At 38.7% G+C, this 16,571-nt stretch overlaps 3 protein-coding genes across 5 annotated transcripts in view; 2 read left to right on the top strand and 1 right to left on the bottom strand.

Moving 5' to 3' along the window:
* Positions 1 to 1,407, top strand: part of syne1b (spectrin repeat containing, nuclear envelope 1b) — a 100,828-nt gene extending 99,421 nt beyond the window's left edge. The window contains 1 exon segment of the mRNA XM_043263468.1: positions 470 to 1,407. Within this exon segment, the coding sequence (XP_043119403.1) occupies positions 470 to 719 (250 nt within the window). The 3' untranslated portion in view covers positions 720 to 1,407.
* Positions 1,408 to 1,552: 145 nt separating this feature from the next.
* On the bottom strand, positions 1,553 to 8,812 carry ccdc170 (coiled-coil domain containing 170). Its single transcript, XM_043263467.1, has 11 exons — positions 8,716 to 8,812; positions 7,922 to 8,063; positions 7,590 to 7,846; positions 6,967 to 7,111; positions 6,714 to 6,899; positions 5,430 to 5,747; positions 5,172 to 5,351; positions 4,873 to 5,046; positions 4,046 to 4,288; positions 3,436 to 3,651; positions 1,553 to 2,917 (listed from the first exon to the last, which is right to left on the bottom strand). Exons 2-11 carry the CDS (start codon positions 8,030 to 8,032, stop codon positions 2,660 to 2,662), a joined length of 2,088 nt encoding a protein of 695 aa, XP_043119402.1. The 5' UTR covers positions 8,033 to 8,063; positions 8,716 to 8,812; the 3' UTR covers positions 1,553 to 2,659.
* Positions 8,813 to 9,091: 279 nt separating this feature from the next.
* Positions 9,092 to 16,524, top strand: LOC122361805 (required for meiotic nuclear division protein 1 homolog). 3 transcript variants are annotated; one of them, XM_043262812.1, is made up of 13 exons: positions 9,092 to 9,227; positions 9,550 to 9,935; positions 10,010 to 10,118; positions 10,229 to 10,304; positions 10,378 to 10,417; positions 11,009 to 11,109; positions 11,333 to 11,439; positions 11,562 to 11,626; positions 11,789 to 11,865; positions 11,955 to 12,075; positions 12,610 to 12,726; positions 13,107 to 13,349; positions 13,707 to 13,914. In XM_043262812.1, the coding sequence occupies exons 2-12, from the start codon at positions 9,552 to 9,554 to the stop codon at positions 13,137 to 13,139; spliced, it is 1,230 nt and encodes a 409-aa protein (XP_043118747.1). In that variant the 5' UTR covers positions 9,092 to 9,227; positions 9,550 to 9,551; the 3' UTR covers positions 13,140 to 13,349; positions 13,707 to 13,914. The 3 variants fall into 3 exon arrangements, with proteins under 3 accessions (XP_043118747.1, XP_043118745.1, XP_043118744.1); XM_043262810.1 differs by having other exon boundaries at positions 9,103 to 9,452; XM_043262809.1 differs by lacking the exons at positions 9,092 to 9,227; positions 9,550 to 9,935; positions 10,010 to 10,118; ... (6 more) ...; positions 11,955 to 12,075; positions 12,610 to 12,726 and adding exons at positions 14,915 to 15,099; positions 15,185 to 16,524 and having other exon boundaries at positions 13,140 to 13,349; positions 13,707 to 13,912.
* The last annotated feature ends 47 nt before the right edge of the window (positions 16,525 to 16,571 follow it).

Raw genomic sequence — 16,571 nt, 5'->3', positions numbered from 1 at the left:
CAAAAAAAAAACACACAAACTCTCTCAAAATGGCCCCTTTGCTTTTAAACGCTACTGAAGACCTCAAACTAACTCTATCTGCGTCAGGCTTGGGCAGCTTTTAAGAAATACGCACAGGGAAATGGTCCTATCCAATAAAAAAGCCTGTTTACATTCTTAAAAATAAAGGTTCCAAAAAGGCATTTTTTTGCAACAGAAGAACCATTTTTGGTTCCGCAAAGAACCTTTCGTCTACTATAAAGAAGCTTTTGTGGAATAAAAAGGTGTCGTGGATGTTAAAGGTTCTTCACGGAACCATCAATGCCCAATGTCCAGCGAACCTTTCATTTTAAGAGCGTAGTGTTTTGTGAATCTACAAAGCCCTTTACTTTAGCTACAGTTAGGAATAGCTAGATAACCAATGCAATTTCTCCCATTCACCTAGTTTTGCCTCTAAGCTCTTCCACCTCTTGTGCCGTCTCGTGTACAGCAGGTCTCGCAACGCCGCTGGATCCGGTTCCTCCCATTCTGACGAGGAAGAACCACCATCCTGGTGCAAAACCTTCCTGAAGCGTGTGCTCTGGGCCGCACTTCCGCTGCAGATCTTCCTGCTGCTGGTGGTGGTGGTGGCCTGTCTCGTGCCTACGTCTGAGTACGACTACAGCTGTGCCCAACTCAACAACTTCGCCCGTTCCTTCCACCCAATGCTCAGCTACACCAACGGGCCTCCGCCTATATGAGCTCGGCGGCTCAGCGTCGGGTTTCCCTCTAAATTGACAACTGCCTCTGAGTTTGGCAGCCATTATCGTGTCCTTGTACAGCTGCTAATTTTACAGTCCGTCACCGAGTCTCGTGTAGATGTTAGAACGAAGCCTATTGCACTGAAAACCGCTGTCAGACAAGTTTCGTTAGCGCTACTGATGTTCTTCCATGTTTGATAGGAAGGAGGAAACTAGAGCGTAGGGTACTGACTCAACACCGCGAGTTAATCGGGTCTAAAGGCCTTTTTTAATCACGGAAAGATCAAGTTTATTGGGTAAAAATTTAAAGGTGTCGGGTTGCTTGTATCAAATGAAAAACTTGTAAAAAAGAGAAGATAAAAAAATTTATGAACTCTATATTGCAATTATTTTTTATATGTATTTTTGGCATGTGGTCATCCTTTGGTTTTAAAATCGTTGATTTTATTGGAGTAATCCTTCGTTTATTTTTCATTTTCGATCTTAACTAACCTGCTGTAATATTCAAGGTAACTGTGTCATGAATATACTTTACTGTATGTAAACCACTGATATCAAAGAAAAGGATATTTATGTATGTACAGTTTGCTAAGGCCTAAGAAACCTTCGCAATGAAAACACACCTATGATATACACATAACCTGCTGATAAGTATTTTTCATTACAATTAAAGACTGAATGACCATAATTTGCTTAATTGTGAATCATAATTGTTTTCTTATCAATTTTCTGATGGAGTCGCCGTTTAAACGCTAAAATGATTTGTTTGTAATATTAACCAGTTAACAGGGAACGTTCTCAGAACTTGACTAGGTTCAGTGTTATGAATGAACACACTTCCAGTAATCTTAATATAATGTTCATTCAAAATGATCTGGTCTTTAAAAACATTCAGAAAATGCTTTTTCTACTTTGTACCCATACAGCGAGCATTCAAAAGTAGCTTCCATGTTTGCAAAATGCTAAAATGCAATGTTCTCTTTTAACATTTAAAATTGTAAAATAACTGGATGTCTTCAGAAACAACATTGCTGTGTCTTAATGGGAGCATTAGCTGAACACTGGGTAAACGTTAGTTGGGTAAACACATCAAACCGTTGCAAACTTGGTGTAGTCTCATTCATTAACATCAACACCATGCTTAGTATTTAATGAAATGCTTGCCATTAATAATATGATGCATGCATGCAATTTTTAATTGCTTTTTAATTACTATAAATAGTAGGAGGTGCTTTTTGTTCTCAGAATGGTGCAGTTACAGAAAGCAGATAAATCCTGGGGTATAAAGTCATTGTCTCTCAGAAGAAAGCGTCGACCCTTAATCATTGAAATGAGTCATTTTTAAAACGAGTCCCAAGCCTTTTCGTGTTGACGTCAACATGAAAAATCTGTATATTTCCCACCAACTTGTCGATCTGAATGAAAATGCGCATTCATTCTTTGCCACTAGGTGGCGCTTTTGGAGTAAAAGCTCACGAACTTTGCTTTGAATGAAATTGACCAATCGCTAGAGGGTTTGGAAAAAAGGATTGTAAAATGAATGGCTTGGGAGACGTTGAACAAATAATGTAAAAATAAATGCATATTATTAAAAAAATGAAAAGCGTTTTTTTGACCTTGCATGCACGTCAAGCTGTTGTTTGAGACTCTCAAAACCAAAATACGAACCTTTCATAACCCATAATAGGGGCACTTTAAAGCAACTTTTGAATATTTTTGGAACTTTAGAGCCTCCTACAGTTAAGTTATGACAGTTAAATTTACCGTCATAAATATAATACTGTAGTAATTACAGTGGACAGCTGCACAAGTGCATTTGTTGCCGCCATAAACCTTTTCACAGAGCAAATGCATGGGAAAAAAGCAATGCCACTTGCCTTTTCAGAAGTAAGTGTGTCAACAAACATTTATTTCAAGGGAGGAAAAAAACGTACAGTTGCTTAAATGTTATTATTATCCCCGGGGGCCGCTGGGCTGTCTGAGGTTGTACTGGAGGGAGCTGGCAGAGCATGAGAATGAGCGTTTATGGAGGACGCTTCCCAGATCTGAGGAGCGTGATGCTGGTGTAGACGAGCAGGACAGTGACAGTGACCTGACTGAAGCAGAACCTCTAGCCTTCTAAGGACTTCATAGTTGGGGACGCATCCTGTGCAGTCAACACCTAACATCTGAGACAGCACCGTGTAGAAGTCCAGCAGCTGCAGGGGAGGAACATACTAGTTACTTTATGATGAACATTTCCTGTTCATATCTATGTACTTGTATTAGTACTTTAACACATTAATATTTTATTGAGCATGGATCTATTAAATAGATTTCAGTAAACACAATGTTACAAAAGATTTCTATTTCAAGTTGTAATAAAATAACTTTTTATGTTTTCATCAAGGATTCTTAGGGGAAACGTATCATGGTTTCCAAAAAATTATGAAGCAGCTTTTAACAATTTTTATAATAAGAAATGTTTCTTGAGAAGCAAATCAGCACTTCTTGAGAATCATGTGACACTTAAGACACTTAATTCAGCTTTGCATCACAGAAATAAAAATATTTTAAAATATATTAACATATATAGCATGTTCTCCAAACTGTAATAATTTTTCACAGTTTTAATGTAATTTTGAAACAAATAAATGTAGCCTTGATCACTTCGAAAACATAAAAAACTCTTTTACAGTAGTGCATATGCTGCAGGTAGTCTTGCATCACTCTGTACCTGCTTCTCGGTGTGAGTGAGATCTGCTATAGCACTAGACTGAGTGTCCAGCAGTCTCTGGGCATGTTGAATGTCATCTCTGGCTCTGAGTTCCTGGTTTTTCAGCTCTGACTTGATGGTGGTCAGTTTCTTCTCAGTCTTTACCTTGTTCTTCTCAAGCTTTCCCAGGTTCTTGCTCTGCTCCTCTATGGTTTGGTTTTGTTCCATCACTTTGATCTTGTTGCACCAGAGACAGCAGAAACTAAGCACTTTTAAGCATCGCCACACTCTACGGCCCGGTTTTAGACAGGGCTTAGTCTAGGACTAGGCTAAAGCCTTGTCTGTGAAACCGGGGGTATATGTGAATCAGCACTTTTACAGATGGCATGAAAATATTTTTACCCCATTTTCTAAATGCATGCTATTGATCTCGTGAACATTTCATTTGTGCATGTTTCATCTTTGATTTGTAATTCTTAATGTGAATTTCACAATTTGGATTGAAATTAGAACCATTTACATTCATGCATTTGGCAGATGCTTTCATCCAAAAACATGGTCTTTGTTTGCAATTTTATGCTGAAATGACTCTTTTTGGTGAGGGTCTGTGGGCCAGGCCTCGTCCCTGTACCTTGAGCTCATTGGTGTGGGACAGCTGGGCTTTCAGCTCGGTGTTGGAGAAGCGTAAGGTGCTCAGCTCTGCCTGCAGTCGATCCACACGCTTCTGGAGCTTCTTACAGGACAAAGCAGCGTCATCTTTCTCCACCGCTAGAGCTGAGCGGCTCCTCTTCTCCTCCTCCAGCTGGACCATCTTCTTCCTCAGCAGCTCCAGGTGAAGCTCTTTACTTGCTGAATGCTCTTTATGTTCTTTAAGCTGCAGGCATCATGGAAATGATAAACCAATTAAATCAAATACCTATGATAACAATAATAATACAAGCGATAGGTAGGACTGTTGTATGGTTTATATTTTAAAAGTTTATTTATATTTTACATTAACTCTACCATTTTTACATTGGTTTTATACTGAAAGTATAAGGAATGAATAGTATAAGAAAAATTACAAATATAATACACCTAAAGATTTTGAATAAACAATAAGTCGTATACAAATCACATTTCATTTGAATTGATTGTTCAGATGTTTGTTTTTAATTAACTTTCTAATCAAATTATTAACATTACAAAACTAGACTGCACTTTGAAATTTGTCTAAATTGGCCAATAATTTGTAAATATGTAACAATTTGCATTTCTGCAATATGACTTTTGCATTTTAACTTATGTCACGTACATAAATTACAGACATTTACATTAAAATCTGATGTTTGTAAACCTGTAACAATTATTTTTCCTTTCTGCACTATCGTTGTTTCATGATAAAGCGAGGGATTCATTTGTAAACCTTGGACAGATTATGCACCAAAACAATAAACCCCATTCAATGTCCTCTTTGACCTTTCTCTGAAGGCTGTAGATTTGAGTCTTGTTCTCCAGTAAAGCTGTCCCTTCTTGTCTGCTCAGCTGCTCAGCTCGTGTAAGAATGGCCTCGAGTCTCATATCAAATCCCAGATCTGCAGCAACACGATCCACCTTCAGCTTCTCTGAGAGCTGCTCCACAAACCGTAGATACTACAGAGATAAGAACACTGACAGCTCATTTTAGGCCATTTGTGATACGTTCTAATTATGTTCTGATTCTAAATGATACACAGGGGTTAGAAAAGAGTTTATACAGTATAAATCCAGTTCCTCACATGCTGTTTGTCCTGATTCAGTCCATCTTTCCAGACTCCGGCCGTCAGCAGCTCGTCCTCCAGACTCTTGATTCTGTCCAGCAGCACCTGTTCTCTCTGTTCCGAGCTGCACTTATGCTCTTTGTGTCTGGACAACTGCTCTTCCACCTCCGCCAGCCTTCCCTCCATCTCCAGCAGAGACTAGAGCACACAGAAAGCACAGGAGTGACAAAACAGGAACGCGATCTATGTTATAATAATACGAGATACCTTCATTACCTTCTGTGCACTTTTCTCACTGCTGCACAGGGCAGTAAGTGCCTTCAGTAGGTCGCTTTGAGTAAGTTGAGGAGGACGAGACTCATACTCCAGCAGAGCTCCCACATTCTTCATGAAGGCCTCATAGTGGCTGTGAGATGCCTGAGCTTCATTCTGGCAGCTTTGGAGTTTATTTTGCAGATCTTGAGAGAGATTCTCATAATGAAGACAGCGCTGCTGCGCAGATGCCAGCGCCAGTTCAGACTCATGCAGGGACGTTTTAAGGCCCTGGTTCTCCTTCTCCAAACTTAGTTTCTTCAGGGAGATTATATCCAGTTCCTTACAAATAAAACGGCTTTTGAGCACAAAATATTCCGCATTTCATAGCATTTTTGCTTCCAACTAAATATTTTGTATTATCCATTAATCATCGGGAGAAAACACGATTAATGTCTTCCTCTGAGCCAGACTACTATTCATTACCGAACTATCGATTTTCAAATTTATTTTATTTTTACATGTATGAATGATTCTAAACTTAAAGGGGTCATCATATATACATTTTACAAGTTAATATGATTCTTCAGGGTCTTAATTAAAAGTACTTTGGTTAAGTTTCTCAATAGTAGTTTAAAAAACACCACCTTTACCCTGTCAAAATCTGTTTTTATCAAGCCATTCTAGTCCATGTTGCTTTAAATGCTAATGAGCTCTGCTGGCCCCGCCCTTCTCTGCGGTGTAGTGACGAGCAGAATTTAAACTTCAGCAAAACTGGTAGCACATATTAACAGAAACCCTTATACTCACATCTTCTGTATATGAAGCTGGATCACGAATTCGACGCATTTAGGCAGATCGGGATTGGCATGTTCCTTCAAATAACATTAAACCTCTGCGTCTTCAGAGGCTCAGACGTCGGGGGTCAATATATTCACTATATTCATTATTACATCCAACAACTAAACACTTTGATCGCTTAATCCGAGACATCCCCTGAAGCAGAGTGGACACAATGACGTAACAACTCAACAAGTCTAAGGTCTGACGGTCTTGTCAATCAAATATCGTGGGAGGGGCCTGTGCAGAACTACATCATCTGAGAAAGGGGTTTTTAAAATAGGGATTTACATTTTTTTTAGCATTATAGGATGGATGCGTACACACTTCCAACACACATTTATGGAACAACTTGTAAAGTGAATTTTGCATCCGATGACCCCTTTAAATTAGAAGTATAAGTGAAATATTATGTTGCTTGTTGATTTCTAAAATGGTATTTAATTGCATTACTGATCTGTAGGATACCTGTCTGCTGGAGTTCAGCTCATTGGCTCTTGATGCGGACAGCGACTGCTCGTGTTCTACATCGGTCGCCAGTCTCTTGACTGTTTCTCTGCTGGCTTTGCACTCCACCTCATACAGCTTCACACTCTCCTCTAAAGCGCAAACGCTGTTCTTCACTCGGTGGTTCTCCTTAAAGCAGGCGTCCACCTTATCATAAAGAGACGCGTTAGACATCGTGAGAATATTGGTTAAAAGCATACGTCAAAACACTCACCACAGATAGGATATAATCCATAGGATCTGCCTTTCCTGCCACATTTACAGAGACTTTGCTTGCTACTGCTGATATAAAATCATCAGATCTTCTCTGGGTCTCAGCAGCTTCCTGTTTGGCCTTGTTGCATTCTGCAAAACACTGCCTGCAAATACGTGATGACTGTTTACTAAAAACAAAATCTAAAGAATAAAATCATTTAAAGATGAAGCTTCGACTGCCTGGTTTATAATACGTTTTCAGTGTTGTGTATATAACCAGTCAAGACTTTGGATTTTGATGTTGCTTTTGTGCACGTTAGTAAAATATTATACTTAAAATTAGTATAGAAACAAAAAGAAAAAAAGGAAAAAAAAGACACTAAATAAATTGAATTTGCTACATTTTTTAAATGCATTTAAATGTATAAAATTGTTTTTAATTTTTTTGTGGTTTGCAATACCTTTATTTTAGCCACATTTAAATAGCTGAATAACTTTGAACTAAATGTGTTTATTTTAATGCCAAAATAAATAGTTTGCACTTTTTCAGCGAAGTTTAAAAATACTGTTTAAAAAAGCATCTCAGAATGGAGCTCAGTACTTTAGAGAGGTGAGGACAAGTAGCGTGCAGTAAATGCTCACTTTGATTTGATATCAAGTTCCACGATTTTCCCCTTGATTTCCTCGTTCTCTTTTGTAAGTGTCTGTATCCTCATGTCCAGGAAGCTTCTGGAGGAGGTGATGGAGAGCATCTCCTGCTCTGTGTTGTGACTGCGTTCTCTGAGCGAGCTGATGAGAGACTCCTGTCTCGCCTCTTTCTCTTTATGTCGATCCACGGCGTCCCTTAAGTTTTTCAGAGTCTCTTCCTGAGATGCAACTTTGGTTTGGCTTTCTAAGAGCTGTTAAACGCATTAGTTATTTCACATGAAGAATGGACATCCAAAACACAACAAATGACCGGTGAGTATGAGGACCTGTGATTGGAGTTTGTTGTATTTGGTCTGCAGGACGGCCAGCTCCTCACGTGCCGTCTCAGTGGCCTGTTTATAATGCGTGAGGTGCCGCTGGATTACAGACTCCTCCATTGCCCAACCAGCTGTCAGTCAAACCTGAATGCTGACAGACAGAACCCCATGTGTCAACGGCAACAGTAACAATCACCCAGGTAACGGAGAACATTTCAGAATGCTCTGGAAAGATTCTCTCAAAGTTATGAACAAACATTCCAGTAACATTAGAATGTTCGTTCGAATTATTTCTGGTTCTGGAATAATATTCTCAAATTAAATGCTAGCACAAAAACTCTGTAGCCTACATCATTCATGGATTTTTTTAATTATAATTCATTGTTCTTGCATTTTTAAATGTAACTACTAATTTTAGAGTGTTCAGATACATTTTTAAAACATAAAAATAGTCATTAAAATAATAATAATAATAATAATAATAATAATAATAATTTAATTAAATGTTCTTAGAACATTTGTTGAGCACAATGAATATTCATTAATTTTTTTTTGTAATAAAATACAATGCATTTTGGTTATGAATTGATTAAATCTCGTGTAGATGATGATAATAATATATAAATGGTTGCATAGTCCTTGTATAGTCCTGTATATGTTTTATCATTTTATTGATCCTGACACAAAATCAAATGATGGCTGAAGCAGTAGACGGTAAAGCAATTAAAGGCAACTATTCTTTTTTGTAAGGAAAAAATGAGAGTTTGTCACTCTGTAAACCGGCACAGAGTACAAAAACTCACCTGTCTCTGTTATTGCTCCACGTCTATATTTTAGATCTTCTCTTAACGCTCAGTTTTCTGTAGGTTATTCATGTTAATGTGTCGCCTTAGTTTCTCAGGTATCCAAGCAACACGACAACATTTAACATCCTTGCCATTAGAGGGCGCGCCAACAAGTGACCGCGAGCCACATTTATACATTTGTCACATGCTTTTCTGATAGATAGACGTCTCGTGAAAACATATTAAGAGAATAAACGTAGATGTGCATATGTTTAAACACGAAACGTACCAAAGAAAACAATAAGGTTCGAAATAAAATTCATAAAATCTAAATCAGCCTATAGGGGCGGAGCGACTATTACGTTGACTTGGACGTCACCAAAACACAGGAAGTGCCCGAATCACTCGTGCAGTTCGAACTGTCAAATAAACTTTATGTGAATGTTTGAGAATGTCGCAACATTTGTATATACTGTGTAACATTTTCTGTCACAAAACGTTGTAATATTTGGCGGGACGGGACGCGGCAGGTACGCTAGAGGTTAAAGCGAATGATTTACTGTGAATTATTAGAATCAAATATAAGTTTCAGCTCGCGTTTACAAAACAATTACTAGTGTGGCTGCTTTATGTCAGCTGATCAGAATGAAGCTTCACTTGCATTTGCTTCTATTGACCCTTATAATTAATTGTGAGGAAGGTTATGCGGGATTAGATATGACCGATGCTGTATGTTGACATGCTTGTCATTCAAGGTCAGTTAAAATAAAGGGCCTCTTGGCCACTGCATGCACGCGGGTGCGGACATAATTTGACAGCGTTTTAATGCTGAAACTGTTTCGATTCACGCAGACATGTCTTTCAAGATTTTGTGGAGGTTGCATCAGTCTCTGAAAAGGACGCAAGGCGGCGGGTTTGCTCTCAGGACACTAAGTGGATTAAATGGTGTCAACAGGTTAAACTACTCCACACTGGCATCCCGCGCATCTGCGCAAAACCTCCTCAAAGACAGCATTTCACACAACCACGGGTGCTTTTTGCAGAGAGGAGTGTGTCGTTTTGAAATGCTGACTCCAATGAATTTAAAATCCAAAACATGGAGTTTACAAATGAGATTGCAGTCCACAACAACTACCACAAAGTCTGTGCTGAAACAAGGAGGCATGCCCGGAAAAAGGACTTTTAAGGGACCGAGAACCAAACAGCCTTCAAGGACCAGTCAGCCCAGCCTAGAGGAGGTGTCTGATCATTTTAGTTTGCTTTTGTTAAAATCACCTTTGGCGTATATAATGCATCTAACTATGTTTTCCAGGACAAAATGCAGTGCATTGCATACGCAACTGCAGATCAGTATCATTTACCAACACTGTGTCACGATCTCATCGCTAATGGCTTCATTGAAATCCAAGAATTTCCCAGAGGTCAGTTCACCTACGCCACTTTTTTTATTGTTTTTGACTGTGCATGGAATATAATGCATTCAGTTCTTGTTTGAAGGATGTTTGTAGTGAATACATCTTGTGTTTTTCAGATGCTTCTAATATTCTGGTGATGGGGACAGATAATGCTGCAAAACCTTATGATAGTGGCACAATATTCATCTTCAGGTATGCTGAACGATGTTTTGTCATTTGAATTTCTAGGGTTTATTTATTTTTTTTGGTTTTGTTTACCATACAGAGAAGGCTCTGTGGTGTTCTGGAATGTTGAAGAAAAAACTGTAAGTATTGGTTCTGTTTTACCCATAACATAACGTTTTTTTATGCTCACCAGGGCTGCATTTATTTGCTCCAAATTATAGTCAAACAGAAATACTGAGAAATATTATTAAAATTATATTTTAATTATATTTGAATTATATATATATATATATATATATATATATATATATGTGTGTATATATATATATATATATATATATATATATATATATATATATAATGTGTGTGTATATATAAATATTTAAAAATGCCGTTTTATTACTGTGATTCAAAGTAAATTTTTTTAGCATCAGTCTCCAGTGTCAGATGATCCTTCAGAAATCAGTCTAATAGACTGATGTGGTGTTTAAGAAACATTTATTACTATTATCAGTTTTAAAAATAGTGTAGAAAAGAAGATACATAAATGCATCTCGCAGACAGAAAGTCTGCAGGTTCAGCTGTGCATCACAGGAATGAGTTACATTTTAAAATACAGTAATATTTCACAGCATTACTGTTTTTAGCTAATGTCTTTTTGATCAAATAAATGATGAGCCAGCCTTGATGTTTACATGCATGCATACCGTAAAACCCATGTTTATACTCAGATGAAGACGGTGATGAGGATACTGGAGCAGCATGAAATTCAACCCTATGAAGTCGCCCTAGTCCACTGGGAAAATGAAGAAATCAATTATACTGTAGGACAGTGAGTCACAAATCCTTCATCTCTTAATGCAACGTATATTAATGGAGTAATTCACCCCAAAATTAACTTTTGTAATCAGGCTGTTTTGGGTCGCCACTGACTTCCATAGTGGGAAAACAAAAACTACGGAAGTCAGCGGTGACCCAAAACAGCCTGATTTGGAACTACTCAGATAACACCTTCTAAAAGTTGCAGTATTTTTTTTAACCTTGTGTTGGTTTAGGGGTCATTCAAAGCTCCACGATGGGATTTTCTTGTTTAACGAAGAGCTGGATTACGATCAGGTCGTCCTGGAGAAGTTCGCATTTTCCAATGCTTTATCTCTGTCAGGTGGGATATGTCTGCATCTTCACACACTTAAAACAGAATAAATAATAACAATAGTGATGATTCATTTTATTTTTATGTATGCATCCTGTGTTAATATTTGCGCGTATCGTGCATGATTTCAGTAAAACTAGCAATATGGGAGGTCTCTCTCGACAACTTTGTTGAGTCCATCCAGTCAATTCCCGAGGTAGATCCACTTATGTACTCTTTCATAGGTAATACCAGCATTTGCTGTTTTTTGCCAGTTAAAATAGTTCTGTATATTAAATGCCAGTGTACTTATTTTCTAAAAATGCTAATTATACCTCAGTTTGAAATGAGGTAATTGTTGCACAAACCTTTTTAACAGATGCTAAAATCTGGACAAAGAGTGAAACTGTCCAGAGCTGAAGTTATGCAGAAGATAGGCGAGCTCTTTTCCTTGAGGTCAGGCTGATTTTGTATCATTTTATCTGCTTTATTTTGTACGCCGCTCTATTCGATTTAATGATTGCAACGTCTTTAACCTTCTACAGGCACTGCATAAACCTCGGCTCTGACTTGCTGATCACACCCGATTTCTACTGGGACCGAGAAGGTCTCGAGCAGCTCTATGACAAGACCTGTCAGTTTCTCAACATCAACCGGAGAGTTAAGGTTGGCGAAAGCGCTCGCAAAAATCGTTTTAAAACTATCTTAAAGGGAAATCATTTTAAATGCGCTTAACGTTTACTCGCCCTCGGACCGTCCAAGATTTTTAATCTTGTAGCGACTTTGCGTTCGATCATCTGCGCACCAGTGGGTCCTCTGTGAATGGGTGCCGTCAGAATGAGAGGCTGATAAACACATCACAACAATCCACGAGTAATCCACACCATTACGATTAACGTCCTGTGAAGTGTTCAAATCTATCATTAACCCGATTTAACTTTAAACCGCTTCGCTTCACAAAGCTATTACTTTTGCTGTTTTTATCAGCTGTTTGGACTCTGATTCTGACGGCACCCATTATATCCCTAAATATATAAAATATCTCCAAATCCTTTCTGATTAAAAAAAACAAACTCATCTTAGACGACCTAAGGGTGAGTAAATTTAAAACTAAATTTTGGGGTGAACTACTCTTTTAAGGAACATTGAAATATCTTGATAAAATTTTGCTTTGATCCTAACTCGCCGTTTGTTTTCTAGGTTGTGAACGAGAAGTTACAACACTGCACCGAGCTAACAGACCTGATGAGGAATCACCTCAGCGAGAAACACAGTCTCAGGCTGGAGTGGATGATCGTCGTACTGATTGCTATTGAGGTGAGAAACCACTGATGTCTGCCTCAGGTTTTGGCGCTCCAGCGGTTAATAAACAGAACTTCTATCGTCTATGACGAATCACGAAGGTACCTACCCAAAACAGCCTGAATATAAACACTTGGTTATAGGTGTACCCAAGTGATTAAAAACACGGCTTGGAAAATGGATTCATGTACTCTGTTATTACATAGATTCTGTTCATTTTTAACACAAAAAGTTCAGACTTTTAACACAAGGATTTCATTTTGAACACCAGTATGTTTAAAACTATCAAAAACTGTCAGAAACGTCTACATCATGTATTCATGTCCTCCACGTTTAATTAAAAGTACATTCTGCAAACGCAATGCAAAATTCATATTATTTTATTTCGTTTGCAGGTGATGTTTGAACTTGCACGTGTAATCTTCTGAGGACCCACAGAGACGGTCTTACAGTGGCACAGTGACTTTGTAAACCAGCAAATCATTTCATTGTCTGTAGATGAAGTTCTCCTTGATAAGTCATCTTATCTTTTCCTGTTCTTAATATGACACTGACCTGAAATAAAGTTGTTTTTTTCTGTTTGTTTCTGAATGTGTGTCCTCAATAACTACTCCTGCTGTAAAATCCAGACTAAGCAGGTATGTGTTTTGAAGCATCTAAACGAGCGGGAGTAATATAAAAATACTCCTAAAAATGGCAATTGCATTGTTTCCAATGGCATGGAGCTTGTTTTTGCGTTTGCATAGCCTCTGATAATGCCAAAACTGTATCATTTTATTTTTTTATTGTAAGCTATGGCAGACCATCTCTGTTTTTGGAGCACATACTACGCTTAAGTCACATTTTTACATTTCACTAGTTATTAAAAAAGCACGCTCAAATGAACCTTCCAACAAATGCAACATACGCCGAAATATATTCTGAATCATATGCATTTTGCGAATTAATTTGAATGTGTATATACGTGTGTGTGTGTGTGTGTGCCGATGCTCCAGCGTCCTCGCAGTTGATTGATCGATCAGACTCTAGTGATTGACAGCCGGTCGATGCGGCGCGCGCTCGCGTCATGTGATTCAAAGCCTCCGGAAAACGGCAGCGGGTCACAGACTGAACTCGTACTGCTCGGTGGAGAGCTTTCCTCCGCTTCAGCGAGCAAACCGAACTGAAAACGACGCCGAAGTCCGTCGAGAAAGAGCAGACGGTAAGTGACGGCTGAAAGATTTAGTTCCAAACAAGCGTTCGATAAAACGCTCGTCGGTTTGTTTTTAGCCCGGCAACGAAGGGCAACTATCGATTACTCGCGGATCTTGACCGAAAATGATCCATATTTTGGCCCGTTTTCGACTTGGCACGGTTTTTGCTCGTCGGAGATTTGACGGTTTTCGTTTCTCTGCTCGTCTGTGCGATTTTTTTTCTTTCGCAAGTTTGAAGCGTAATGTTATTTTATTGGGTTCATTGCGTGAGCGCGTGTTTCCTATTTGTCCGCGGAAACTTTTGTACTCGGAATTCACCAGCATGGGCGGGGCTTTAACACACACGCACACGCGCGCGCACGCACGCACGTAGCTGCCTCAAAACCTATTTAGTTACTGAAACCAGAAAATTTAATATGTGAAATAGGACATTATGTGTTGTTGTTGTTGTTTTACAAGTAAGGAATGGTATTATTTCCTAGAAGTATTGTTAAACTCAGAAGTATAGAATAAACACCCTTACTGCTATGTGTGTATGTGCACACACCTATATACACAGACTAATTAATTCAAATTGATTTGCAAAATTCAGAATATCTATATTTACATCAATTTATTTTATGCCAATATATTTTGTCATTTCATTTATTCTTACACTTTTTCTATTAATTTTTTCAAAAACTATAAGAAAATGGATTCACATTTGAGGAGGAAAAAAACGTAATTGTTGTAAAAGTGTTTTACTAGATGTGTATTAATCGTCAATGTAGCCTACTATAAGAGATAATTATTTTTATCTTGACGCAGAAATGCTTTTTAAAATGTTCAGTTCCGAAAATGTTTAAGCTTTTCTGTTTCCAGCTTTTATTTTGAATATATTGGCCATATTTATATTTATTTAGCCATGTGGTGAATCACACAAAGGCTATAGATGTTCAATGCATATTTAATGAGGTGGATGATAAACTGACTCTATTTAAAGTTTTTTGTCTTAATTTGTGTGTGTTTAGGTGTAAAAAAAAATGGACTTGGCCCATCATGGTCTTGTTCTCCTTAAGCGCCTCAACGCTCAGAGAGAGTTTGGTTTCCTCTGTGACTGTACTGTGGCCATCGGGGATGTTCTTTTTAAAGCCCACAAAGCCGTTCTTGCAGCGTTCTCAAACTACTTTCGTATGCTGTTCATACATCAAGACAGGTACTACGAACATGATATGAAAAAAGTTCTTCATTCACATTTGCTGTACGGTTATCAAATGATCCTTTATGCTTCTCTTCTGCAGTAACTGTGTTCGACTGAGGCCTTCAGACATACAAGCGGATATCTTCAGTTACCTGCTTAACTTAATGTACACTGGAAAATTCACCACGCAGCCCATTGACCCTCTTCGCCTTGAGCAGGGTGTAAAATTCTTGCATGCCTACCCTTTATTACAGGAGGCAAGTCTTCTTATAAACCCCGAGTCCCAGTACGTACCTTTGACAAACTCACTTTATGGCATACAGTTACCGGATCAGACCTACATCCGGCCTGAAAGAAATACAGAATGCAAGGATGGTGCTTGTGCTAAGAACGCTGAAGACGTTAGCCGAGAATTTTTGGAAATTTCCGATATGGATTACACATCTCCACAACCCGTCGGCATAGAGTCACCCACCCAAAACCCTTCGGCCACAATGGTCCAACACCTCACATATGGCATAATGAGCAGGAGTGCTTCCTCCAGAAAGCATTACACCTGTAATTATTGTGGAAACCGTTTTAACCAGAGGTGCAAGTTGAAGGAACATCTCCTTGTCCACACCAACCAAGCAAATGAGCCACATGTGTCGTCTATGCAAAACGGCCACACTATTGACCTTGAAGGTCAGGAAATGGAGGAGGACCATTTGCACGCTGACAGTGATGTTATTAGTGATACCGATCAACAGGCTTGGATGGAAGACACCCCGCCTCCCTCTGAAATCGCAGATATAGACAACCTAGAGGGCACCGAGATGGGTCGTGAAATGAAACGGCGAAAATTTGAGTGTCCGACCTGTGCTCGCAAGTTTATTCAGAAAAGTCACTGGCGTGAGCACATGTACATTCACACCGGAAAGCCGTATAAGTGCAGCGCTTGCGGAAAGAACTTCTGCAGAGCCAATCAGGCCGCTCGACACGTTTGTTTGAGTCAGGACATGGACTCGTACGTTATGGTCAACAAACAGAGTTTGGTTCTGTGTGGTGGAGAAGACAACAGTCAAGTGGAAGCTCTCTTTCAGTCGTCTGAAAGACCTTATAAATGTAGCATGTGTGCAGCACCTTTTGCAAGTCCTTCTGAGGTTCCCAGACATCAGTGTTTGGCTGAGAGTAGCGCCGTAACAATGGTAGAAAATTCACTGGGGGAAAATCAAAATAAGGACTTGGAGACAACTACTGATGAAATGACCTTTCCTTCTTAAAATGTCACGCTAAAGCAGTATTAGCATATTGCCAGTATTTAACCATTCGTATGTTTGCGCTACGAACAGAGATAAGTTGTTGTTTTTTTAAAAGTGTACTGCGTTATAACGTGTTTTTTGTTGTTGAAAGGTCATTGGTGAATTCATCTGATACTAATAAAATGACCAGGCAGAAACACTTCTGAGTTGCCTCTTTAATTAATTAATTCCACATTGCTAGTAGAA

This window comes from Puntigrus tetrazona, chromosome 17 (genome assembly GCF_018831695.1).
Source record: "Puntigrus tetrazona isolate hp1 chromosome 17, ASM1883169v1, whole genome shotgun sequence".
NCBI lineage: Eukaryota > Metazoa > Chordata > Actinopteri > Cypriniformes > Cyprinidae > Puntigrus > Puntigrus tetrazona.
The sequence above is the reverse complement of the archived record's forward strand: the minus strand, read 5'-3'. Positions and strand labels throughout refer to the sequence as shown.

Bases quoted from the DNA above. Each gene is read 5' to 3' on its own strand.
- ccdc170 (XM_043263467.1), bottom strand. From the start codon at position 8,032: ATGGAGGAGTCTGTAATCCAGCGGCACCTCACGCATTATAAACAGGCC. The intron at 7,847-7,921 runs GTCCTCATACTC...TGCGTTTAACAG, and splicing joins ACAACAAACTCCAATCACAG to CTCTTAGAAAGCCAAACCAA. The intron at 2,918-3,435 runs GTACAGAGTGAT...CCTCCCCTGCAG, and splicing joins TCACTCACACCGAGAAGCAG to CTGCTGGACTTCTACACGGT.
- LOC122361805 (XM_043262809.1), top strand. From the start codon at position 14,927: ATGGACTTGGCCCATCATGGTCTTGTTCTCCTTAAGCGCCTCAACGCT. The intron at 15,100-15,184 runs GTACTACGAACA...TCTCTTCTGCAG, and splicing joins CTGTTCATACATCAAGACAG to TAACTGTGTTCGACTGAGGC.